Source organism: Saprolegnia parasitica (genome assembly GCF_000151545.1).
Source record: "Saprolegnia parasitica CBS 223.65 unplaced genomic scaffold supercont2.17, whole genome shotgun sequence".
Taxonomy (NCBI): domain Eukaryota; phylum Oomycota; class Saprolegniomycetes; order Saprolegniales; family Saprolegniaceae; genus Saprolegnia; species Saprolegnia parasitica.
In genome coordinates, this window is record NW_012156411.1 from 45,018 (window position 1) to 67,692 (window position 22,675).

The window sequence follows — 22,675 nt, forward strand, 5'->3', positions numbered from 1 at the left end:
GAGGATGTCATTATGGTATCGTCAAGCATCGAATAGGTGCAGCGCATAGCTAAAGGCAACGAGCCCCCACGTCAAGTGTACCGACATGACCGCTCGCATGCGCGCTTCGTCCATTCCCATGCACATGAGAGTGACAAGACCGACGTCGACGCCGTTGGCCACTTGCATCTCGTACGAGCTATTGGATCGCAAGAGGCTTGTTGGAAGGTGCTCTTGGATTCTAGCGAGAACGGGGCCGTCATGGCCGTCGGTAAGGATGCTCCAGCCATTCGCTTTTGGTAGCTCCTGTAGCACGAGGTGGTGCGTGGCGCCCGTGGCCGCGTCGACCACTTGACACTGGCGAAGGTGGTTCTTTTTGCGGTACTCGATCGTCATCAATGGTGTCGGGGAGCCTTTTGCGATTGCATAGACCCAGTAGTCCTTGGAGAAGACTCTTGGTCGCTGGATCAATGCGACGGCCTTCTTGTCGGTATCGACCAGTGTCGAGACGAAGCGGTCCTGGGCTTGGATCGTGGCCACCGGCCGCCCGTCATCGTTTCACCCGGCGGCCAGAATCGGCGCTGGCCTTGCGCGGTGAGGTGTGTTGTCTCGGGAAAAACCAGTGATGGGAACACTGTGATGGCGGTGGCGGCCGTGGCGACCGGCCGAGGGACACTGGCGAGCGGGGGTTGAAAGAGACGCAGCAACGACATGGCTCGCAAATGTAAAGTAAGTAGTATTAGAAACCGATGGCACCATTGCGATATATTGCAACGGATTGTAAGAATTCAGATCATTTGAATTTCGGTCAAGTTGTCAGTAAACAAAGATGCGTTGTCGGTACGAAGATACGTTGCAGCTGCCACACCACTCGGTACAGTACACGCTCCAAGGCCGTGCAGAGTTTTATGTAGAAAATCATTCACCAACGACACTCTTTCTCGGCCATCTCGATGAGCCCACAAGGTCCACGCTCGTTGCTTGTATGGGGTTGTAAAATGAACGTCCTTACAAATTACTGTACTAGTATCCTGGATATGTACAATGTATGCAAGCGTGATGACCTCTCACGATAGTTCCTACTGAAGCAAGCAGAGACCAAATACCGCGCCAAGCAGCGCCACGGCATGGCCATGGACGGCGTCCGTGCCGCTCGTCTTTGTCGGTGTCATGGTCATGGGCATGCCCGACACCGTCGCCAAGTCCGTCGCCGACAACGTCACCGGCTTGCCGTCCACCATGACGTCGCTGGCGATCGAGATGCACTTGAGCTCGGGCGTGCCGTCGTCGATACCCGTGAGCGTCGCGTTGAAGCCCGTCTTGCCATAGTTGCGCGCTGCCATGCCGTACTTGATGGCGAGCGTCGTGCCGTCGGTGCCGAGCTGGTACTTGACCGTGTAGTTGGCGCCTGGCGTCGCGGGCGGCGACAAGATCGAGTAGCCTGACTCGGTGCACGCCTTGAGGTCGACGAGGCAGTGGATCGAGTGGACCTCGGGGTGCTGCAGCGTCAGCGTCGTGGGGTTGTCGACCATGACGCCGCGTGTGATGCAAAAGTTGTCCATGATGAAACCAGAGAGAGTGACGTTCTTGCCGTTGGCCATGCACGCGGCTTGGGCCGATGGAAGTGTCGCCGAGAGAAAGACGAGAGCGGCCGTGAGCTGGGAGAGCATGTTGAGATGTTTGGGAAAAGGAAAAGTGAGCGTTTGCATAATATGCGCAAACTATACAAGTATGCGCATGCGATCGAGGCGGCATGGTCTCCTGTTTACACTGTAGTAACATAGGACGACGTCGCACCTGGAGGGTCCTGGAACACATGCCAAATATACGCCTCGATTTCGATAATTTCATGGTTAGTTTAGTAATTTCTGATTATGTAAAGGCGAAACAGGGAGCGCACGCAATGAGTCATCAAAGAAAGCACTTGGACGCAAAGATGATGGCAATCACGTCGAGATCGGTGTTCCTCGGAACGCCACGTGACGCAACCGCAACCCTGCGACATTATAGGACGACACTGTCCCAATGCAGGTACCAGTACACGAAAGAGAATCCTAATGGTCAAGGCAGGGGCTGATAAACACATACCAGAGTGCGCATATTATGCAAACGCTCACTTTTCCTTTTCCCAAACATCTCAACATGCTCTCCCAGCTCACGGCCGCTCTCGTCTTTCTCTCGGCGACACTTCCATCGGCCCAAGCCGCGTGCACGGCCAACGGCAAGAACGTCACTCTCTCTGGTTTCATCATGGACAACTTTTGCATCACACGCGGCGTCATGGTCGACAACCCCACGACGCTGACGCTGCAGCACCCCGAGGTCCACTCGATCCACTGCCTCGTCGACCTCAAGGCGTGCACCGAGTCAGGCTACTCGATCTTGTCGCCGCCCGCGACGCCAGGCGCCAACTACACGGTCAAGTACCAGCTCGGCACCGACGGCACGGCGCTCGCCATCAAGTACGGCATGGCAGCGCGCAACTATGGCAAGACGGGCTTCAACGCGACGCTCACGGGTATCGACGACGGCACGCCCGAGCTCAAGTGCATCTCGATCGCCAGCGACGTCATGGTGGACGGCAAGCCGGTGACGTTGTCTGCGACGGACTTGGCGACGGTGTCGAGCATGCCCATGACCATGACACCGACAGCAACGAGCATGCCCCTGACCACGACACCGACAAAGACGAGCATGCCAGTGGCCACGACACCGACAGCAACGAGCGACACGGACACCATCCATGGCCATGCCGTGGCGCTAATTGGTGTGACGCTGAGCCTTCTCCTTATCTAACGAGTCGAACGCCCTCTCCATAGTATGTTAGCATCCGATAATGCGAAATGAACCTGCATCAGTACCGGTAGTTGATCCAGTTATCTAAGTGATATCATCCCTTCTATTTATATAGGTCTGGGACCCGGACCTATACAAACTTCAAGTCAAGACGGACCCGAGGGTATTACCCAATGTGGGTGCATCTCCAACAGGATCCACGACGTCAGACCTGAAACAGTGTTTCAAACAGCATTTGGCACAGCATTTGATACAGCATTTGACACAGCAATTGATTTAGGATTTTCATGGATGCCGCCATCGATGCCGCCATTTACTTTGATGCTCGCTCTTGTGCCACATTGCGAAGCATTTATTAATCGATTTAATGGCCAGCGAGAAAGTCGGCCGTGTTCTTTGCGATGTAGTCCAAACTCTTTCCCAGCTTGAGCCGCCGTTCCTCGAGCCGCTTCACGGCTTCTTCGTCGGATATGTTGACGGACAAGGCAAATGATTGCACGCAGCGAATAACGCATTGGCGCCTGCTGAGAAAGCGCCGCTCGTTTTCATTGTGCCACGTGGCATTTGGAGACTGCTGGATGGCGACGATAGACATGCCACCATTGGAGCCGTAGAACCATTCGCGCCAAAGGTCCGGGAGCGTGAGTCATCTTGTGCAGAGTCTTGATGGGCTTGCCAACGAGCGTCCTCGTAGGGACCGATGCGGCTGTTAGAGAGTCCGTGGTAGTTGGTGGAGGAGTCGACGGATCAGAGGTCGGATCAGAGGTCGCATCTTGAGGAGGGCACGTCGACGCACCTGGTGCGGCATTGTCCATCTCGAACCGCACCACCATGCGACCACCGGAAAGGCTCGCCCTCGACGTGCCAGTGCCAAAGAGGTAGTGGGCTAGCGCCGCCTGTGCACAGGCGGCCACGTCCTTGGCACGTAAGCAGGCACAGGTTTCCACACGCCCATGTTGATTGTTTTCCTTGGCGCTGTATCGCGACGACGGCAGTGCAGGTACCCCCCTCGTTCGAGAGCGCCAAAGACTGCATGTCGGCAAACTCGAGCTTGCGCACCGTCTCGCCGCGGAGTAGGTAGTAGTGTGAGAGTGCGAAGGCAACCCAATCGCGAAGTCGAACACCATGGCAACGCGTCGAGGTCCAAAAGTACGCTCCAATTGTTGTAAATTGCTCAATAGATGTGTAGCCATCCAAGAGCGTCCTCGCGCCGCGGTCTTCGAGTTTTTGCGCTTGCGCTCGTCCTCGGCGGCCTTGACTTGATTGAGCAGTGCAGTGACGGCATTCGTACGTGGATGAGGATTCGAGTTCCTGCCCAGATGGCATTGCTCCGCCCACAAGCTGACAATGGCGTTCGTGTACTGCTTGATCGTGGAGATGCCGATGGTGCCTTCCACGTCACCCTTGGCACGCGACTTGCGCCCGACGACTTCAGTCTCGAGAAAAAGGTGGAGGGCTCGCCCGCTCACGGTACCGCCGGGATCGGTGGGGTCTCGGGCCACGCACCATTCCTGGAACTCGCGTGCCTTGGCACAATACGCAATCTTCGTCGCTTCGGGCCGAGACTCGGCCGCCCTCTTGAACGTGCGGGCTACGGACCCTTGCATCTCGAGCTGCCTGGCCGCGGCGCGTAGGATCGTCGGGGCCGTCTGCACAGGCTCCGACGAGGCAGCGGGCGAGAGCGTCATGGAGGACGCGGGCTTGCGCTTCGTGGCGGTGGCGGGCTTGCGCTTCGTGGTAGCGGGCGGGCGCGTGGCGGCAGCGGGCGGGCGCGTAGCGGCAGCGGGAAAAGGGCGTGGCGGCAGCGGGCGAGGGCGTGGCGGCAGCGGGCTGGCGCTTTTTGGTCACATTACTCGGGCTGGTAGTACGCGGGCGCTCTGGCGCCACGGAGCTGAGGCTGGCCGCGGGTGGCCGCTGCATCGTTCGGCGCCGCTTCATAATTGCGAAGAATAGAAGCCAACACCAGGCCAAAACAATTCCATCGAACGAGCCAATTCATTCGCACACAGGATTATTTTTAGCCAATCACATATCTTGGGACCTGGTGGGATGATATCCGGCGATATTGTCGGACCTGGTGGTATGTTATCCGGAGATATTCAGGTCCGGGTCCGAATGGGTCTCGGACCTGGTACCCATATATCTGGAGGCAATATCTCGGGCCATGGTCTCGGATACTATCACTGTTCAATGTACTTGCTTTTCCAGGAAATGAGGCTCAGGAGAAGAGTGATGGCACGGGACCCTGTCACTTTGAGGAGGAGATAGCTTGCCAGATATCAAGGGTATATAATAAATGCCCTTGCATTTATTATATACCCTTGCAGATATGCTGCGGCGTTGATCCCCGCAGTGTCTTATTCGTACTATGCCAATACAAACCACAAGTGTAGAGTTTTATTAAGTGCGAATAGGTGCGTGAGGCGTACTTTGGAGGACACCCTATTTAAATACCTCGGCAACTCATAACTCAATGAAAGTATCGAGTCGCCGACATATTATTTTAAAATCGCAGACTGTAGAAAGGACAGGGTGCAGATTGCCTTTTGACAAGACAAACGCCAAGATGGCCTTCCGCGAGTGGCATTTCCACACGTATTTCCACGCAGAGAACCCGGAAGAGCTGGCCAAGGTCGTCGCCCTCCGCAACGCGCTCGTCGCCAACCTCGAGAGCAAGGACCGCCGCTTCGTGGCCGTGCCGCTGCACCACTATGTCGGTAACAACACGACCGAGCCGCAGGTGCGCGTCAAGCCCACGCATGGTCTCAACCTCGTACCCGTGGGCCCGCACCCGATCGGCTCCTTTGAGACGTGGGCGCCCGTCGAGCACTTTGCCGAGGTCTACTCGTGGTTCGTCGCCAACCGCAATGGCCTCAGTGTCTTTATGCACCCGTTGACGCGCGAGGTAGACGGCATACTGGTGGTCGATATGCAGGTGTATTGACGCTCTGCGCTGGGGATTGTAGGAGGTCCGCGACCACACGGAGCGCGCGGCGTGGATGGGGACGCCGCTCGTTCTCGATGTGAGCACGCTCGAGACGCAGCTCGCCGAGCCCGCGTCGCAGTACCCGTTCTTTCAACTTGGCTACGCCACCGAGTAACACTATTACCTCTTGTCGGAAATAACTACGTACATGCTTTGTTGTCCGTGGTAATGCTTGCTCGCTTGGGTTTCTTGTCAATGCCGAGTGGCCAAGATTTTTTTTGTCCCGGTAGTCCAGTACGTCGCCACGAAACGAACACTCAGCATCACAAGCGTCGAGCCGTCCGACGCCACCGTTGGAGAGTCGGGTTACCGTACATGGTTGTCATAGACATCAACCTCCAAACGAGCGGCGGTCGTGGTTGGCTAATTCGACGGCACAAGGCCCTCAACGCCATGGCGCAGAACTAGGTGACCAAGCTGTTGTCCCAGTTCACGCAGACCGACGCGCCTCGCGACAGACACGCCCGCAGCTCCCGACCCGTCAATCACCAAGCAAGGACTCCACAACAGTAGTGATCGTCGGCTAGGACAGCTCTAGCCATGACCCTGTCTGTAGTCCGGGAATAGGGTATCAAAAGGTCAGCAAGGTGAAGTGCTTGCGAAGGGTGAGTCTTTTCAAAAGACGACGCGCCCGGCTCGACAAGGCAGAGTCCAAACTTGGGTAAGACAGCGCCGGCAGTCGGAGCGCAGCTGCGGAGGCAACGGCAGCAAGCGCATCGTACAAGTCATCGCGTCGACGCCCCAGTTTGTGGGTTGCGTCTCCGCTTGGCATTCCGTGAATTCTCGTGCCCGCCGAGTCAATACTGAGCAGCAATAGCCACGTTATATGCGTGATCTCCTCTTTGCAAGACGCGCTGCTGCAGAAAAGAGGTACCCATTGGAGGTATCCGGCATTGTTACCTCGTGGGATCCCACTCCGTTCGAGGTTGAAGTTTGGATAAGTATATATTTACGTGGCCGCATCTGCTGCTTCCACGCACACGAGTTTCAGTCTTTACATGGAGGATGCGCTGGGTACGACACGGCATCGTCAACGTGCCGTTCGTTCGGACGTCTTCGCAGAGGACTTATGGCACCCTTTTTGCTCTGCGAGAGCTCGAACGAGGCATTGAATTGAAATGAGAAAGCGATGTCCTTGTCACTGCACGGATGATGATGTCATGACGGCATTCAGACGACCTCACGTGGACAGCAGCCGAAAACACTGAGATGGCTGCCTCTGCGACCATCTGCAAGGGCACCGTCCCCACAACGCACTGCCTTGAACAGTCACGACGCATTGTTTTGTTCAAGACAACAACATCGACGCTACAGCGTCAAGTACAACGCGGGGACGCGAGGCGCGGGGTAGAAGCACGGCGGGAGCAGGTGCAAGTGCTGGGATTTTTTCCTCGCGCATGCTTTTCTCACCTCGGCGCGTCCGATTGGCCGTCTCGAGATCTCTGTTTCGCGGGTAAACGGGCTGCCTCCTGTGCGCGTCAGTGATTGGCTTGTTTTCAAATCTTGCTCGCACCGGATTGGCCGAGGCCGGACTTTCTTGCGGCAAAGGTCACGACCACGTGTTATTCTGGGCGGGAACCTAAAAATTGCACCCGAAACCTCTGAAAACCCCTTTGGGCCGAAGCTGCTGTCACGTTTGAAAACCAGTTGGTCTTGGTAGAGGGATCGACGCTCCGGGTGCCGCCTCTTTCAACTCATTCTCCAACAAGAAGTCCTCCTTTCATCGATCCAACATGACCTCGACGTCGGCCCAGCGCACGATGCAGGTGCTCGCGAACGGCGACATTGTCGACTGCGCGCGCCTGCCCAACTCGGCCCGCAACACGTTGTACAAGACCGAGCTCTGCAAGCACTTTACCGAAACCGGCACGTGTCGCTACGGCTCCAAGTGCCAGTTTGCCCATGGCGAGGACGAGCTCCGCGGCGTGCTGCGCCACCCCAAATACAAGACGACCAAGTGCAAGGCATTCCTCGCCACCGGCAAGTGCATGTACGGCGGCCGCTGCCGCTTCATCCATGACAGCTCGCCCGAGGAAGACAACAGCGACGACGAAGCCTACAGCATGACGCGCGCCGAGCAGGACGCCGAAAACATGAAGGGCCGCGGCCGCCCGATCCCGCGCGTGAACCCGTCGCGCCACTTTTACAGCGAACCGGACGCCGAGGGCTCGATCGACCTGAGCCGCTACTCGGCGGCGTTCAAGCTCCAGCCCGTCCACGCCTGCAGCTTCCCGCCCTTTGAGGAGACGCGCTTTGCGCGCAGAGAGTATGGCTTCGGCGGCAGCGACACGTCGAGCGACCACACGCCGTCGATGAGCGATGATGAGAGTACTCTCAGCTTGATGCAGCTCAACCTCGGCAACAATCAAAGCGACGACGACATTAGTGCGGGCTCGCGGCTCTCGATCTTTCAGCGCATTTGCCGCGCGTCCGACTAACCTCTCGGCGCACTGTGGGGTCGCGACCCTATTTATCATCCCCCTTTTTATAAGCATCCTCGAAGTTAGAGTAAACTATCTATCAAGTCGGCAACCATAAGCAACAATTGTATATTAAGTGTTCTCCTCATCTTGTGTTCAAGAATATCATTGCAACAGAGTACTTGAGCATACCAGACAGACTCATTGCCCTATCGGATGCGGGATTAGGGATCGTAGAACCTGGACTCGCTTGATAGTACGTACAAAAATGTACTAGTACATAAATGGACACAAGTCGTGCAGTGTGAAATTGCTCCAGTCAAGAGCGTTACTGAGATGACACGAAACATCGATAAACCATGGCCTCGGTAGTATCACGCTCTACCTCACGTCGTATTGATAACGAGATCTTGTACAGACTCAAGACCCATTCAATGAACCAATGAAGATCTCTTCGTGAATCATCGCTCCAGAAAGATCTTAATTGGCGCATACTTCAGCCGCGTTCGGTCCAGCCCCACGACTTTCTTTCTATTGTGTTGGGGATCCTCGCTGCCTCCCGCATTTGCCTTCCGATGACTGACTGACGAGTGCATAAAGCAGTTTTGCATGCAGTGTATGTAGTAGTTACACGATGTACATGTCGGATACCGACCACGTGCGAATCAGCCGTCGTGGGCGAATGCGCGGTGTCGATAGCAATACCGACGAGCGCGGGCGTGGCGCGTGCACCCTGACGCCAGGCACTTTTCGCCGCCACCATGACGCACACAGCGGCCGTTGCCGCGATCCTTCTTGCCGCAGCCTTCGATTTGGCACGTGCGCCGCCCTCCGTGGCGGTAGCAAAGCTGGTTCATCTGGGCGTAGCGCAGGCACCCGTCTGCAAGGCACACACGGAGCGTGCCTTGTCTCATAGCTATGTCGTCGTCGTCCAGGGAGCGTTCAGCATGAGCTGCGATCCCATTGACACTGTCGTCAATCGTCGGTACAGTTGCAACGTCGTCGGTGACGGCACTAGCGCGGAGCAGCTCGTCTACACAAATGCTGTAATGAGTCGATAGTTAGATACTAGTAGGATGTACCGAGAAAGGACTCGGGCGGGAGCCATAGGGGAAAGGCTGCAATGTCTTCTCCTCCACCGTCGTTGTGGCTGGCGCCTTGGAATGACCCAACGACAACCGAGTAGGGTGGGTCGCTCGTTTCCCCGCATGGTGTGGGCTCGGCGTTCATTCGAATTATGAACCGAATACACGCGGGGCCGGGCGCAAGGACGAGAAGAAAGGGCGGGACGCACGTCGCAGGGACGTTAAACCTATTAGACCTTTACAAATGTGTGACGTGGCATGCTTTCAGCGCGTTTAACGCATGACCGTGACGGTTTCGGGTCTGTGACATGTCGTATGCGAAGCCAAGACGAGGATAACTCATACCATGCTGGCGTTCTTAGTCCAGAAGACATTATTGTGACCAAATAAAAGATCACTTGAGCCACGCCGTGAGGGCCGCCTGCGCTTGGGCCGTACACGCTTGCGCGACGACCGCGGCAACATTGGTCCCTGCAAGCGGCGATGCGTGGAAGCGCTTCCAGAACGCCCGCTCGTTTTCGATCGCGTCTACGACACCATAATCCAGTCGGAAACGACGTCGAGTCGAGGCGTACCTTGTCCGCTGGTGGCTGTCTTGGGTGCGTCGTCGTCCCATGAGTCCCACGCTGTGTCCTACCGTCTCCACTCAAACCGGACCGCCCATCCCGCAGAAAGTACCTGGACCGCACCCGATTTGGCCTACGCATCCAGACCCGCGTCAGAGCCTAGATTTGTGTAATTCCCTTACATTGCCGAGGGGTTCGAGCAGCGCGTTCAGCGTCGGCGCATGGCGAGATGGCGAGAGACGGGGGGCGAGGAGCTCCATGAGGTGCAGTATCTACGATTCGTCAAGCGTCTCGAAAGGGACAGCTAGCGGTCAACCTTGGCGCGTTGCGACGCATTGCAACTTGGGTGCGCGAGCAAGCGCAGCGCTCCATCAACTGCGCGCTCGAGCGACGCTTCGTCCCAGTCGTCGCTGCTTCTCGCCTAGCCATCCGTGCTCCTCTAGCATCAGCACGTTTTGGCAGAGGATGGTACCGCGAGCAGTAAAAGCGTATCGAGCAAGAGTGCATAAGCTTCATCCATACCGACAATGATCCAGCGCAACTAGAATAGACAATAGGACACACTTTCCTGACTGCAAAATATTGAGAGAGTACGCTGTCGTCGCTGGGCTCGATCCACGAACTAACGAGCAGCACAAGGTGGCGAAGCTGCGAAGCGAGCACGGTGGGTGGCATTGTTTGCACGAGCGACGGAAGAAAGCGCACGACCGTCGAGCTACAAACACCGCTCAATAGTGTAAGTGGAATCGGTTGAACCTCATGGAACGGTCGAGGCTCAGGTCTTTATCCGCGGCCGCTGGCGCCAAGGCACAGTGGGACGCCATGCACGCTAGCATCGATGCGCAGAGCGGCTCCGCAAAGCTGGGTGCTTGCACCAAGTAGACGAGCGACGCTTCGACGAGAGCAAGGATATCTGTCTTTTCTCGCAGCTGCCGCGGGTCAGCTGCCAAGAGAACTAGACACCGCATTTGAGTCCCCGAACAACTGTATTCCGGTGCGCACGTGGTAGCATGGCATCCGTGGTGCTCTGTGCCAAGGCCGTTAACACTGCCATAGTCGGTGTCGGTGCTGCGCGTTGCACCTATTATGCCACACCTCGTCAAAGATGCACAGGAATCGCACGAACACACCTCTTGCAGGAACCGGGTGTGCAGCAGCAGCGCGCGAAGGCCCAAGCACACAAAGCGCACGTCGACTGTCGTCGATGTGTGACGCGCTTTCCATGTCAGTAAAAGCTCGGGCGACTCGAGCCAGAGACTCAGTCGCACGAGGCCTGGCAACGTCTGGGCAGCAATGCGTTTGAGCTAGAAAACAAAACTCGATATTGACAACACAGCGACACTATCGGTACCTCAAACTGGGACGAACAAAAGCACTCGTATGTCATGTCCATGTAGGCGTGCCAAAGCTCTGAGAAGCACACGAGCTTGGCGTCGACCAGCTGCTGCACCACAGAGATGCCCGTCGCCGCGGCCTCCGTGGGCCACGTCGCCAGCGGGGCCATGTCGTGGCCGAACGTATAGTACGTTGCATCGGCGCCAAGTCGACGCCACACGACCAGCGCGGGCTCGCTACGCACATGCACGGGTATGAATCATTTTTGTAAGAATGTCGGACGGGTGTTACCGTAGCGGTGGTGGTGCCAAAAATGATTTGCTTTCAACTCGGTCGATCGCAGCCACGGTGGTTGCCAGCTGGTGGTGGCCCAGAAGACCGAGCACAGCGTCCAAGCTCATGAGTCGCCCTGCGCGCCAGGTAGCGAGGTTTTTAAAAGGAAATTGCGGGTACAAAAAAATTACCTTCGAGGCGCTGCCAGAAAAAGTCGCGCTGCGCCGCGTCGGGATGCACTGAGCACGGCGTCGCGAGCGACGTCAAGATGGACTGCAGCAAGCGCAAGCTCGTGTCGGATGGCGCCTCGACGCTGAGCGCAGCGAGGGCGCGCACGAGAAGACTCGACTTTTGGCGCACGGTGGACGCGAGGTGCATGATGTATTTTTCACACGTCGGAAAGACAACGTGCCAGTGCTTGGCGAGGAACGCGATGGGAATGTGCGGCACAAGCTGCGCCGCGACGTCCAAGAGGCCTTTGTCGCATTTTAGCAATTTATTAGACCGAAAGGACACACCGTCGGCGTGGGCAGCCGGCAGCACATCGTGTGGCGAATGCAAGTGAAGCTTGCTAATGACTTCTTGGAAGGTACCAATCTAGTGGTGTACAATAGTGTCCTATGCATGCTTTGCATCGAAAGCGACTACCTGTGTAAACGGATCCGAAATGGCCACATAGTTGGTCATCGCGGCGGTCGCGTGCTCTCGGACGCTAAGCTGCTCGTTCTTCATCGCGCTGTAGACCGCCTAGTTGTTCGTAAAGTGTTGAGTTCATTTGCGAGAAATGGAGCCGAGGCACCGGTTTGAGGTCTGTGAGGAGGATCGCCGGTAGGTGGTCCAGCGTGTGCCCACCAAGTGCATAGCCCGCCGATGGCACACGTTTAGTGGTGCTCAACACCATTGCAAGAAGGTAAAAGCCGCCGTCCAGCGACCGCCACTCGGTGCCGTCGGTCTTGCAGAGACGCAAAATGTCGATGAAAATGGCCTCAAGCGTCGCCAACGGAAGCACGGGCACGAGATGCTTGGCGACGTAGCGCCCGCCGTCCTTACGCACCTGCGACCACACGTCCGTCACGACCGTGTGGACCACCTCGACGACTAGGTCAATTTTCTACAAGCATAAATCAGATCTACATGCATGTGCAAACAAACTCCGAGTAGTAAGTACCTCGACAATGGGGGCCAGCGAGAGGCCGAGCACGCTGAGCTTGAGGCGAATGGCTGGGTCCTCCGTGTCGCAAAGGGCCTGAATAACGTCGTTCAAGGACGCGTCGGGGCGCCGACGTAGCTTGTCTTCAAGCTCGACGACGTTGTTGTCGGTACCCTTGGTACTACAGACACAATGTCCATCATGCTAAAATATATCAAAAGGAGAACGCACGACGCGTAGCAGTCGAGCAGGAGCTGGAACGGCGCCGACTCGGTCGACTTGTGCGCTGTCGCGACGATGGCCGCCCGGGTCGCACGCATCTTCGACGGTTGTGGGCGGAAACCGCCAGCTCGGAATTTAGTTAACGTTTGAAACAAGTCGTGTACTTTCTAAGAGAACTTGTGATTACTGAGCCCTGGGCTGGCAGGCCCAACCTCGTCGATTGTACTTGCGGTGCCTGTCCCAGTGCAGCACCATCGCTAGAGTTACCGATCAAGTGTACGTTGATGCTTTGCTCTTTGTGGAAACGCCGTGCAATAACAAGCGTGTCAGACGCCGCCATCTTCAAGTTCATTTTGCATTTCGCTCCTGGATGGGCTCGAGAAGCTACAACAGATGCCGTCTGGAGATCAACCTTGATGACTCAGTGTCATACGCATACTATAATAGTATACTAGTACTAGTACACTTGTAGAACTAAGACTAGTCCGAGCATCTAGAGGAGACGATAGTACACTAATCGTCAGAACAATGGTGGTCGTCAGTAGCCCGGACCGATTTGAAGTGTGTCCATTTCTGAGTTTTAAATGTTTTAAATGTTTAGGGTCACTGACCAGTCACTGACCCCAAACATTTAAAACTCAGAAACCGACTCATTTGGGATACAACGCGTATCTGCCTTCTTCGGAACATTCCGTTCGCGTCTGGTTCCTGCACGTGCCTTTGCCGCCGTAGAGTTCATTTCCCAATTTACTAGCATGCTCCCGTCGACGCTTGGCCTCGTGCTTCTCTACGTTGCTACCGCGATGGGCTGCAACGCAACGGGCAAGACGGTCTCCGTCACCGGCTTCATCATGGACAATCTTTGCATTGACAGGGGCACGCTGCTCGACAAGCCGCAAGTCAAGACGCTTGTCAACCCCGAGCTGCACTCGATCCACTGCCTCGCGGACGTCAAGGCGTGCGTGAGCTCCAAGTACACCGTCCTGTCGCCGCCAACTGGGAACGCATCGAATCTGTATTCGGTGGCATATCAGCTCGACGCCGGCACGACCGAGAAGCTCCAGGCGCTGGCCGAAGCCGCGCGAAAACAGGGTGGCAACCAAGGCTTTGCAGCGACGCTGACGGGCATCGACGACGGCAGCAAGACGCTGCAGTGTGCCTCTATCGACCCGACGGTCACGGTGGACGGAAAGACCATGACAGTCACGAGCGCTGGTCATGGCACCCCGCTCCTTTCCACCGTGATCGCAATCGTAATGCTCGCGGTGTCGATGTAATTTGTCGTGCGTTGTACCTTGCGATTGAAATATGTAGAGCCAAAATCCATGATTTAGAGCTCTTCTTAATATATATTTATCAACATGTTCCGCGTTATCTTCCTTACAAAGAGTTCGCATATGTAGTGCTACGCCTGAATGCGCGGGAGTTGGAAGTATTACTAAAATGGTACGTAAAAGACTGATAAACCGCAGTCACTATTTATCATGGCGGCACAGGGCCCTTTGCGAGTGCGCGTGTGCGTTGGCGAGGATTGACGTCATAATTGCGGCGTCGCCATTCGCGTCGACCGCGCCGCTACACCGCAACAACGCACTCAAAACCCGCGTAGTACAAAATTCAATCAAAAGTACCTCGTGAGCAGCTCCTTGATCATGGCGCTGGACCCTTTATATTTGCGTGGCGGCAGCGGGCAGTAGTTGGCGCCCGTCCTAGTACACCAAACTCTGCTTCCGTCGTTATTCAACAGAGTCGGGTGTACGCGGGGTCGTAATGCATTGGATCCGTCGGCATTGTCTAGTGCGAGAGGGACGTAAATTTAACTAGGAACATATAAAGGACCAAGTATTACCGTGACTGCTTTGGAGCTAAACGTTTGGTTGATGAACTTGGCATCCATTGCTTCGATACGATCTCGATAACTCTAGATCTGGCGCTGAAACAACAGAAACATCGACGACATGGGTTCGAACCTGCTCAATGACGGCTTTTTGCGCCTGGAACTCGCGCATTTGGGTCTCGTTGGCCTATTATTGTCGCGTTGACATCCGTGAGCCATCGTTCGTTGTCGATGGACCTCGGTGCTGGCAGTCAGCTCTGCTTGCAAGACCGTGATTTCGAGCTGCAATGCCTCTTCTTTTCGGCGATAAATGTCGCTCACATCTGCTTGGAGGGTCTACAAGAGGTCAAGACTCTTCTTCGTGCTCGTTGGCGTACGAGGAGGCTCGCTTCGGCCTTATCGGCCCGGTGCGTATGAAACTCGATCGAGTGGCGCAGGCCCTTGATCTCGTCCCGAAGCGCCTGGTTTTCCTTGGCGACGCTTTCCGAGATGGTGCCTGACGAACTCGCCCATTGGCGCATTTGGTGGACGCACACGTCAGACTTGGCTCTGACTCGACCTTGAGGCTTTCGTCCGCACCGGGTGTGCTCTATCATAGCAGTCAACGTGTCGATCGATGGCCATTTGCAAGCCGAATTGGTACTTCGTCTGCGGTCACGTGCACGGCACTCGTGCGTCGACGCCGCTTGTCGGCCGCAGCACTGTCCCTGCGCATAAGCGTACGTTTTTGCTATTTTGAGCGGATTTGTCGACCGTGCAGCGTTTCCCTCGACGCGTCATAAGAGCAATGGCCGCTTGTTTTGAGGTCAAATGACGATGCTTTGACCGACAATAGTACTACATAGTAGAGTAGTCGGTAATCTTCTTCGCTCGTCGTTTCCATCTAAATCTTTAGAGATTCGCGGTGGCGGCATTGGTTGCTGGTATCCCTGGACATGCAGTAAACATGACCATGGTGGGACGCCACCGGTCTCGAGTCGCTCGCAACAAAAGCGAGCGCAATCGGCTTCAGGCTGCCGAGGCACGGACTTGAACGTACTAGTAGCCAAAAATCTCCTTTCAGCGCTATCTACGGAGGTCCTTATTAGCAAGTCTGACCATAGACGCGCGGCAGTTGCGCATCGCTGCGATGCTTCAGAGAAGCCAACGTCGTACCAGTATCCCCAATTGCCGCCTCGTTGATAATAGACGCGGGATACTGGTACGTCGGTGGGACGCGCTTGATTTTTGCATGGGTGTGTACAGTAGCCGCTCGTGCGTATAAGCGCGCGAGCCTATCGTCATCATCATCCGCTCCGAGCTGCTGTGTTGTGGGACACGGGCACGACCTCACGTGCCCGCGCCGCTACTGGATTTCTCTTCGTACCGTACGTGCAACTGGCTCTGCTGCGGTATAATACAAGCTCAAGGCATGACTCAGAGGCTTCTCGTGCTACCAATGTATCATGCAATTCACGCGTCGTGGCCTGTGTCTGCATCGGTGGCGGCCCCACTTGAAGTCGGCGTCGACCGCGGCTGCTTCAACTTGCACAGCATCGAGCGCGGCGGAGGCTTTGCAAGTTTTAAAAGAATTGCGTCTCGTTCAAGGTATGGCTTTGCGACACGGGCGCTGTAGAACATCCCTGGAGCTGGTATCCTGGTCTATGGCGCGAGATTTATGTGTATTCACTAGCGGATTTCTGCGCGTCGTTGGAGGTTTTCAAGGGATAGCTCTTCCGTTTCTAAACGGCGGAACCAACGTCGTTGCCAGCTATGCATCGTGGAAGTAGTTGCAGTACGGTTGGCTACCTTGAAGCCAATGGCGGTAGGACGTTTTCGACACGTGGCCATTTGAATGGCGCGGGGAATTATTCGCGCGGGTGGCTGCGCATCTACTTGATTTCTTCGTACCAGCTGGTTCAAGTTGGGAGCCACTGGTGTCACACAACGGACCCAACGTAATTGAACGACGAAACGCCCGCGTCAAACGACGCCACGCGTTAAACCCAAGGTTAAACCTCGTTCAGAGCGACACAGGCCGAGACCACGCGGTTCACGTGCTGATTGCGCCACATGCTAACCCTGCAACAAGCCACGAAAAGAGCATGGACGATGTCGGGTCGAATGGCGTTGCGGCCCACCGTCGTGTCTGGTTTAACGCAATGGCGTTCTAGATAAGACGCACTGCGGGTAGGCGTTAAACGCTGTTGGGTAAACAGAGCCGGTCACCCATGTTGTATGAGACCGACTGCCCACGTGGCGCACCGGCGGCAGGTAGCGGCGGGTGAGGTTCTGGGTGAGGTTATCCATTTTGCTGGCAACCGTACGGCAACCGGCGGCCTGTGCTGTCGGCCGCCGTTGCGCCACGGACGGGACTGCGTCTATCTATGCTTCAAGCGCGAGGTTGTTGATCAATTGGGATGAATAATGGTGTTAAAATAAGTAAACTAGCGGAATAAATAGGGCTGGTGGCGTGTTTAGCAGAGGCGCGGTGCTTCGTCGACGGTCGCGTCGTGCAGCCACGAGTGCTGCCAAAAGTTAAGAAGCTCGAGCTGCATGCCCGCGTCGAAGTCCTTGCCCTTGGCGTTGAGATCGAAGGGTGTCGTAGTCGGACACTGGAGCAAGGTCGAGAGCTCGTCTTGGGGCTGCGGCGTGTCGTAGAGCTCGGCGATCCATTCGTCGACGCGCGCTTTCCGTGCCAGGTCGGCGGCCGAGAGGCTGCGGTGGCGGAGTTGCGAGATGCGCTTGCGCGGGTGGAGCTCGTTCTCGACCTCGAGGGCAGGCAGGTCGACGCAGCTGATGCTGCGCTTGATACAAGTCGAGGCGGACCGCTTCATCAGGATGTGCTGCGTTGTGGGAAATTTGGCAAATGGCCGCAGTAATTACATTCCAAAGAACAGCCACGGCGCGTGCCACCGGGAAAACTCCGGGTTTTGCCGGCAAAAATATGCGGCGCGCTCTCTGGCCATTTGTATGCGACGCCGACGAGCTCAAACTGTCTTGGTGTTTGTATACGCTACGCGCCATTTTATTGCAGAAACCGAGATTCAAGTCAAGGGCCGTTTCGGCATTAAAATACCGTGGTTTTTCGGCTGTTTTATTTTACGCATTTCTTTAAGACCATACAAATACAGAGCCTAGAATACGAAAAAGTAGACCTGACCGCAACAATAGAGCTCGTATTTTAATTCGTCCCAAACAAGCGTTTCGAAACGCACCGTTTGTTTCGTTGAAGTCCAAGCGAACAAACGCGTTTGATTGGTCCATTCTGGTTGTCCCATGTGACAGCGCCGTGTAATTGCCCGCCCAAGTGCGACTCAAGACGCACTTTATCGGGTGTTGCCCACCACTGGATGCAAGTTGAAGTTGGAAAATGCACTTCAAGGTGAAGAAGAGATCTTGCTGCTGACTCTGGCATCTTATCTTGTCCAAGACCTCGACAACCACGAAGTACGCATGTAGAATAGTACGCCACTCGATAGTAGGACCGGTCCGAGTGCAAGCGGGGCATCGAAAGCCAGAGAAGCTTGGTTTGTTGCACACGGACAATCGACACACCAACTCAGCTTGGGCCTTCCGAAGAAGGGGGTACGGCAAAGACACGCTGCGACGACCTCACCGTCATTGGCGCGGTAGAACGCTCGGAACATTTGCACTTGGCACTAAACAGGACGACAGAGGCCGTACTTGAAGTTTGGTGCAGGAAGCATAAAGACACGCTCTGGTTGGACGATGACCGAGCCAATCATGAACTAGAGGCCTGAACTCGACGAGCAAACACGCTGGACAGAAACAAGAAGGGACCAACCCGAATGCGGTCGATCCCATACTAGCTTTCGAAAGAGAACGCCCAGCCTTCAAGTTCAACTAGCGCTCAGACTTGAGCGTGGCGCATGACGCCTGCGTCGTCATGGATCTTTATCCGGCGTATCCGGAAAACCGACCAAGTACTGCACGCATGTGAGGCCAGCAAATGCAGCGCCTATCAAAACCGACTCTGCTGTATACGTCAAAGGATTAGTTGATGGCCGATCTATGTTGATGTCAACACCTTGGATCTGAGTTTGGCTCGTGTCGTCGACCGTGGCTCCAGATCTTAAAAAGGCCGGAACGTGCTGGACGGTCGATGGCCCGAGGATAGGAAGAAAAGCTGGAAGAAGTGCACCCCTGACATCCTTTGCTTCATGAGAGCCGCTCGTGTAAACTCCTATGCCATGGTGCACAGCAGACACTTCTAGTACACTACAACTTCAATCATTATGGCCTTTTTCCAACTTGCTCTTTGATCTTATAGCCGCTATCACACGCGGCGTCTCTGCGCATCTTGCCTTATCAGATTGGTCCACGCGCGTTATGCATCATCAACAAAGAAGACCGAGCGCCCCAGGTCTACAGATTCAAGCCGAGATGCACAGGCACGCATGGGACGGTGCTTTTACGTAGCCAACCCTCGCAGTTCCTTGACATGAACGAAAAATGTCCGTGCTCCTATTTTTATGTCGTTTTGGCGCAACCGTTTGTTCTAGTGACGCTTGAATCCAATGGAGACGCTGGCCAAGGTCTTTGCGACGACGCCGGGCACGGAGGAGATCAGTCTCCAGCATGCCCGCCTCTACTCGCTCGAGCCTCTCTTGCCTCTTCTCCGGCAGTTCAAGGAGCTGCGCCACCTCGACGTGAGCGAGAACGGCCTCTCGTCGCTTCCCACCGAGATGGCTCAGCTCACGCGGCTGGTCGCGCTCGATGTTTCGCACAACCCATTCCCATCGATACAATCCGTGCTGCCTGTGTTGCAGCAGCTCCCGTCGCTCAAGAGTCTGTCCATCACGTTGGCGTCGGCGACCGACGAGAGTCTCGTCATGGCGGCGCTACCAAAACTCCGCATCCTCAACGCCGCACCCTTGTCCTTCGGCGGCCCGCCCAAGTTACTCGCCATGCAGCCCGCGCCATCCTCCTTCTCCAACAGCGCCTTGCCGATGGTATAGACGCGGCACACAAGCATGTCTTACTGCACACACGATTGTCTTATTGTGCGTACTAGGATCACGTTCAAAACGTCGCCAGTATCGTCAGCGTTCTCAAAAGCATTGGGGATCCGTCGCCGGACGAAGCGCTGCGCATGAGCCGCATGTTTGACCAGCAAATGGAGCTCGTGGCCATGTCGCTCAAGCAAGAATTGGCGGCCGGCGACCACGAGGCAGCGACGTTGCTCCACGCAAAATTCAAAGTCCTCGCCGCCTGCGCGAGCCTCGCGACACAGAAAGCCGGCGAGTGCCACCCGGAGCTCGGGCTCGCCATCCAGTCGCTCACGTTTCTCCACCACGAGTTGATGACGTCGTACCACGCACTCGTGCTCTCGCTCGTCGACGCAAGCCGCCACGTATGGCGCCCTCTTCCTCGCATTTTCTCGGAACATGCGACATACGTAGGAAGCGGCGCCCGGGCAGCTCCAGCAGCTTTTGGAGGTGGCCGAGGGCCTCGAGACGGACCTCCAGACGAGCCACGCGGCCTTGGCTCTCGAGAAGAAGCGCGTTGCGCAGCTGCAGGATGAAAATCTCCGGCTGCGGCATCAGCTCGGCGACAATCGACCGCGAACCCCGAGCATTCACCCCCACGAGGTCGCGCCTGTCGTCGCAGCCAAGCCGCCACCGCCGCCACCGGCGCGAAAGGTGTCACCACCGGCCGTGCCCGTCGTGCTTGTCAAGAAAGACAAGCCAACGCGCCAGGAGAGCAACAACAACCATGCTGCATCGCGGCCGCGGCGCCCCGAGGTGGTCGAGCATACTTTCAAGCCGTCGATGCTGCCGCCCGCAGCGTCGCCGACGCCGACGACGGTGAAAAACCTGACGTTAAAGCAGCTCCGCGACATGATTAACGCGATTTACGCGTCGAAAGCCAAGCACGACGAGATGTGCGCAGCCAACTGCGCGCCGAAAGAGACGATGGAGCAGCACATGTACACGTATTTGAACCAGCGCTTTGGACTCCAGTCCCTCATTGTCGAGTATGCAAGCGCTATCATGAAGGTACATTTTTCTATCAATGTATCAATATTGTATCTATATTTCTCTAGGGGTGCACGCGGTACATGAAATCGGACGCAGACGTCGCGACGTTCTTTCATGTCGTGCGCAACGACATGGACGAAGGGTTCTTGCGCTTGAAGAGCAAGCTGGAAGAGACCGTTCTCGCCCTCCTCCGCGCCTTCCTCCGTGGCCTGCACCCGCGCAAGTCGGAAGGTCCGCGTCGGTGTCGAAATCTACATATTGGATATTGTTCTCGTAGGCGCGCTCAATCAGCTCATCCAAGCCAAGCTCATGGACCAAATGCTGTTGAGCGAAGACGAGTGGCACAGCGTCGTCAAGTACATGTATGACGCGCACGACGTATGCGAGTAGAAACGATAGCCCGCGCTCACAGTGGGCTAGAGTCACGCGATCGTGCGGCTCGTCGAGTCGCAGGTCGTGCAGGACGACAACAACGGCAAGCGCAGCCTGGCCTTTTCGACGTTTCGCAAGGTCAGTTTACATGGTTTTCCAGATATATTGGCATTTAAATCGGTGCAGATATTGCTCAACTACCAAATGCACGGGCGACTGCGCATGCTCGAGGACTTTTGCCGCCACTTTCAGCAAGTGGATATTGAGACCGTTGGCGTCATCTCCCAGGTGTGTGCTGTCTGCTGCCATAGGAAGATGCCTCATGCAATATCGATATATACAGCAAAGTCTCGTGGAGCTCATGATGCGGTATACACCGTACAAGGTAAAAAAGATAGACACTTCAGCTTCTATCGTTGAATGATAATCCGATCTAGACAGAGGACGAAGTCGACAGCGTTGTGCATCAAGCCGACCCCCACGGCACGAACGCCATCACGTTTTCCGATGTAAAGTTCCGATTCGCGACCTTATTTTGCAAGGGAATTGCTATTCCTTGTAGGTGGTTGAAGTGCTTTTCAAGGACATTCGAAGCCACAAAACGGCGACAGTAGGTGTGTCCTAGTCGTTCGCTGCGTCGTATGACCAATGCATATGCATTCACCCTGAGTGGGACTGTCCATGTTGTCAACCTCTTGGTACAAAGTGTCCTTCTCGCCGAAGAATCTCACATCAACAACCACGTTGCTCGCATGTACAATAGTGTACTCGTATCTATCGCCGCTTCTTCATCTTGACCATGTGCTTGACCTTCTTTGTCTTGGCTGACAGCTTTTGCCGCACCTTGGCCGGGTCACACTGCAGCTGCTCAAAGAGCGACTCCAATTCGTCCGTGTCCATCGTGGGAAAGTCCGTGCGAAGGGCCTTGAGGTCTCTCTCGCGCTGCGCACTTGTGTCGACACCTGTCTCGACACAGATTTTACCCTGCAATTCGTGACCTTTTTTGTTTAGCGATTTCCTGGACAGTCCTACCTCGGTGACGGGCAGTGGGAGCGGCAGCGGCGTCGACATCAAGTCATCGTCGACACTACGGATGCTGTCGTAATGCTCGTCGTTGTAGTAGCACACGTGCCACGCACGAGCCTTGGCGTGGCCGCAGTCGATGGTCGTGCGGTTGCCATCGACCTGGAGAAGTGTATCAGTGTATCAACTTGCAGGCCCCGAAACAACGACCTGGTGGACGACAATGTGGCGCTGCCAGAGCAACGACGCGACGTAGAGCTCCAAGTTGCCGCCCCAGACACCGTCGTCGGCCATGCGCGAGCAGTACTACACACGCATTTCCGTCGCCTCCTCGATGTCGTCGGGAGGAATCCAACGTGATCAAACGCTTCCTCGTCTTCCATGAACGGCTCGAGATCGTCTTGGTGGTCTTTGATGTATTGTACAATGTCCTACATGGATTGAGACACAACGGCGAGCAAAGGGCATATTGGGCTAGAACCTTGCGAATCACGGGAAAGTGCGTCTGGTCGCCGTGCAGCTGGTCGCTCAGCGCACTACCATAGAGGCGTCGTATCGCGCGGCTATCGCATTGCAATGCTAGTACCGAAACAAGCAGTTGCCGTCGGCTTCCATCGTCTACGCACGGCGGTCATCAAGGCTGGCGA

General features: G+C 55.8%; 11 protein-coding genes across 11 annotated transcripts; 4 read left to right on the top strand and 7 right to left on the bottom strand.

Moving 5' to 3' along the window:
• Positions 1 to 3,139: 3,139 nt before the first annotated feature.
• Positions 3,140 to 4,695, bottom strand: SPRG_05480 (hypothetical protein; the record flags this gene model as incomplete). Its single annotated transcript, XM_012344199.1, has 5 exons — positions 3,140 to 3,234; positions 3,572 to 3,661; positions 3,780 to 3,837; positions 4,122 to 4,424; positions 4,471 to 4,695. The coding sequence occupies 5 exons, from the start codon at positions 4,693 to 4,695 to the stop codon at positions 3,140 to 3,142; spliced, it is 771 nt and encodes a 256-aa protein (XP_012199589.1).
• A 598-nt stretch (positions 4,696 to 5,293) lies between these two features.
• On the top strand, positions 5,294 to 5,927 carry SPRG_05481 (hypothetical protein). The gene is made up of 2 exons (XM_012344200.1): positions 5,294 to 5,680; positions 5,742 to 5,927. The coding sequence occupies exons 1-2, from the start codon at positions 5,342 to 5,344 to the stop codon at positions 5,874 to 5,876; spliced, it is 474 nt and encodes a 157-aa protein (XP_012199590.1). The 5' UTR covers positions 5,294 to 5,341; the 3' UTR covers positions 5,877 to 5,927.
• Positions 5,928 to 7,407: 1,480 nt separating this feature from the next.
• Positions 7,408 to 8,329, top strand: SPRG_05482 (hypothetical protein). Its single transcript, XM_012344201.1, has one exon. It carries the CDS (start codon positions 7,495 to 7,497, stop codon positions 8,197 to 8,199), a length of 705 nt encoding a protein of 234 aa, XP_012199591.1. The 5' UTR covers positions 7,408 to 7,494; the 3' UTR covers positions 8,200 to 8,329.
• Positions 8,330 to 8,846: 517 nt separating this feature from the next.
• SPRG_19931 (hypothetical protein) lies at positions 8,847 to 9,411 on the bottom strand (the record flags this gene model as incomplete). Its single annotated transcript, XM_012344386.1, has 2 exons — positions 8,847 to 9,214; positions 9,264 to 9,411. The coding sequence occupies 2 exons, from the start codon at positions 9,409 to 9,411 to the stop codon at positions 8,847 to 8,849; spliced, it is 516 nt and encodes a 171-aa protein (XP_012199776.1).
• A 249-nt stretch (positions 9,412 to 9,660) lies between these two features.
• Positions 9,661 to 11,049, bottom strand: SPRG_05483 (hypothetical protein; the record flags this gene model as incomplete). Its single annotated transcript, XM_012344202.1, has 10 exons — positions 10,963 to 11,049; positions 10,835 to 10,913; positions 10,589 to 10,787; positions 10,427 to 10,547; positions 10,305 to 10,373; positions 10,149 to 10,253; positions 10,015 to 10,104; positions 9,945 to 9,965; positions 9,842 to 9,899; positions 9,661 to 9,794 (listed from the first exon to the last, which is right to left on the bottom strand). The coding sequence occupies exons 2-10, from the start codon at positions 10,884 to 10,886 to the stop codon at positions 9,661 to 9,663; spliced, it is 849 nt and encodes a 282-aa protein (XP_012199592.1). The 5' UTR covers positions 10,887 to 10,913; positions 10,963 to 11,049.
• Positions 11,050 to 11,599: 550 nt separating this feature from the next.
• Positions 11,600 to 12,919, bottom strand: SPRG_05484 (hypothetical protein; the record flags this gene model as incomplete). Its single annotated transcript, XM_012344203.1, has 6 exons — positions 12,822 to 12,919; positions 12,609 to 12,771; positions 12,240 to 12,551; positions 12,089 to 12,187; positions 11,959 to 12,037; positions 11,600 to 11,916 (listed from the first exon to the last, which is right to left on the bottom strand). Exons 1-6 carry the CDS (start codon positions 12,908 to 12,910, stop codon positions 11,600 to 11,602), a joined length of 1,059 nt encoding a protein of 352 aa, XP_012199593.1. The 5' UTR covers positions 12,911 to 12,919.
• Positions 12,920 to 13,468: 549 nt separating this feature from the next.
• On the top strand, positions 13,469 to 14,181 carry SPRG_05485 (hypothetical protein). Its single transcript, XM_012344204.1, has one exon. The coding sequence runs from the start codon at positions 13,568 to 13,570 to the stop codon at positions 14,087 to 14,089; it is 522 nt and encodes a 173-aa protein (XP_012199594.1). The 5' UTR covers positions 13,469 to 13,567; the 3' UTR covers positions 14,090 to 14,181.
• Positions 14,182 to 14,433: 252 nt separating this feature from the next.
• On the bottom strand, positions 14,434 to 15,364 carry SPRG_05486 (hypothetical protein; the record flags this gene model as incomplete). Its single annotated transcript, XM_012344205.1, has 8 exons — positions 14,434 to 14,521; positions 14,572 to 14,606; positions 14,662 to 14,733; positions 14,783 to 14,836; positions 14,887 to 14,985; positions 15,027 to 15,145; positions 15,193 to 15,238; positions 15,293 to 15,364. 8 exons carry the CDS (start codon positions 15,362 to 15,364, stop codon positions 14,434 to 14,436), a joined length of 585 nt encoding a protein of 194 aa, XP_012199595.1.
• Positions 15,365 to 17,105: 1,741 nt separating this feature from the next.
• On the bottom strand, positions 17,106 to 17,465 carry SPRG_05487 (hypothetical protein; the record flags this gene model as incomplete). The annotated part of the gene is made up of 2 exons (XM_012344206.1): positions 17,106 to 17,430; positions 17,458 to 17,465. The coding sequence occupies 2 exons, from the start codon at positions 17,463 to 17,465 to the stop codon at positions 17,106 to 17,108; spliced, it is 333 nt and encodes a 110-aa protein (XP_012199596.1).
• A 1,639-nt stretch (positions 17,466 to 19,104) lies between these two features.
• On the top strand, positions 19,105 to 21,518 carry SPRG_05488 (hypothetical protein; the record flags this gene model as incomplete). Its single annotated transcript, XM_012344207.1, has 8 exons — positions 19,105 to 19,604; positions 19,667 to 20,005; positions 20,055 to 20,651; positions 20,699 to 20,864; positions 20,911 to 21,011; positions 21,054 to 21,143; positions 21,192 to 21,293; positions 21,447 to 21,518. Exons 1-8 carry the CDS (start codon positions 19,170 to 19,172, stop codon positions 21,516 to 21,518), a joined length of 1,902 nt encoding a protein of 633 aa, XP_012199597.1. The 5' UTR covers positions 19,105 to 19,169.
• A 231-nt stretch (positions 21,519 to 21,749) lies between these two features.
• Positions 21,750 to 22,647, bottom strand: SPRG_05489 (hypothetical protein). Its single transcript, XM_012344208.1, has 6 exons — positions 22,615 to 22,647; positions 22,510 to 22,564; positions 22,385 to 22,459; positions 22,239 to 22,334; positions 22,038 to 22,190; positions 21,750 to 21,989 (listed from the first exon to the last, which is right to left on the bottom strand). Exons 1-6 carry the CDS (start codon positions 22,641 to 22,643, stop codon positions 21,780 to 21,782), a joined length of 618 nt encoding a protein of 205 aa, XP_012199598.1. The 5' UTR covers positions 22,644 to 22,647; the 3' UTR covers positions 21,750 to 21,779.
• Positions 22,648 to 22,675: the final 28 nt, after the last annotated feature.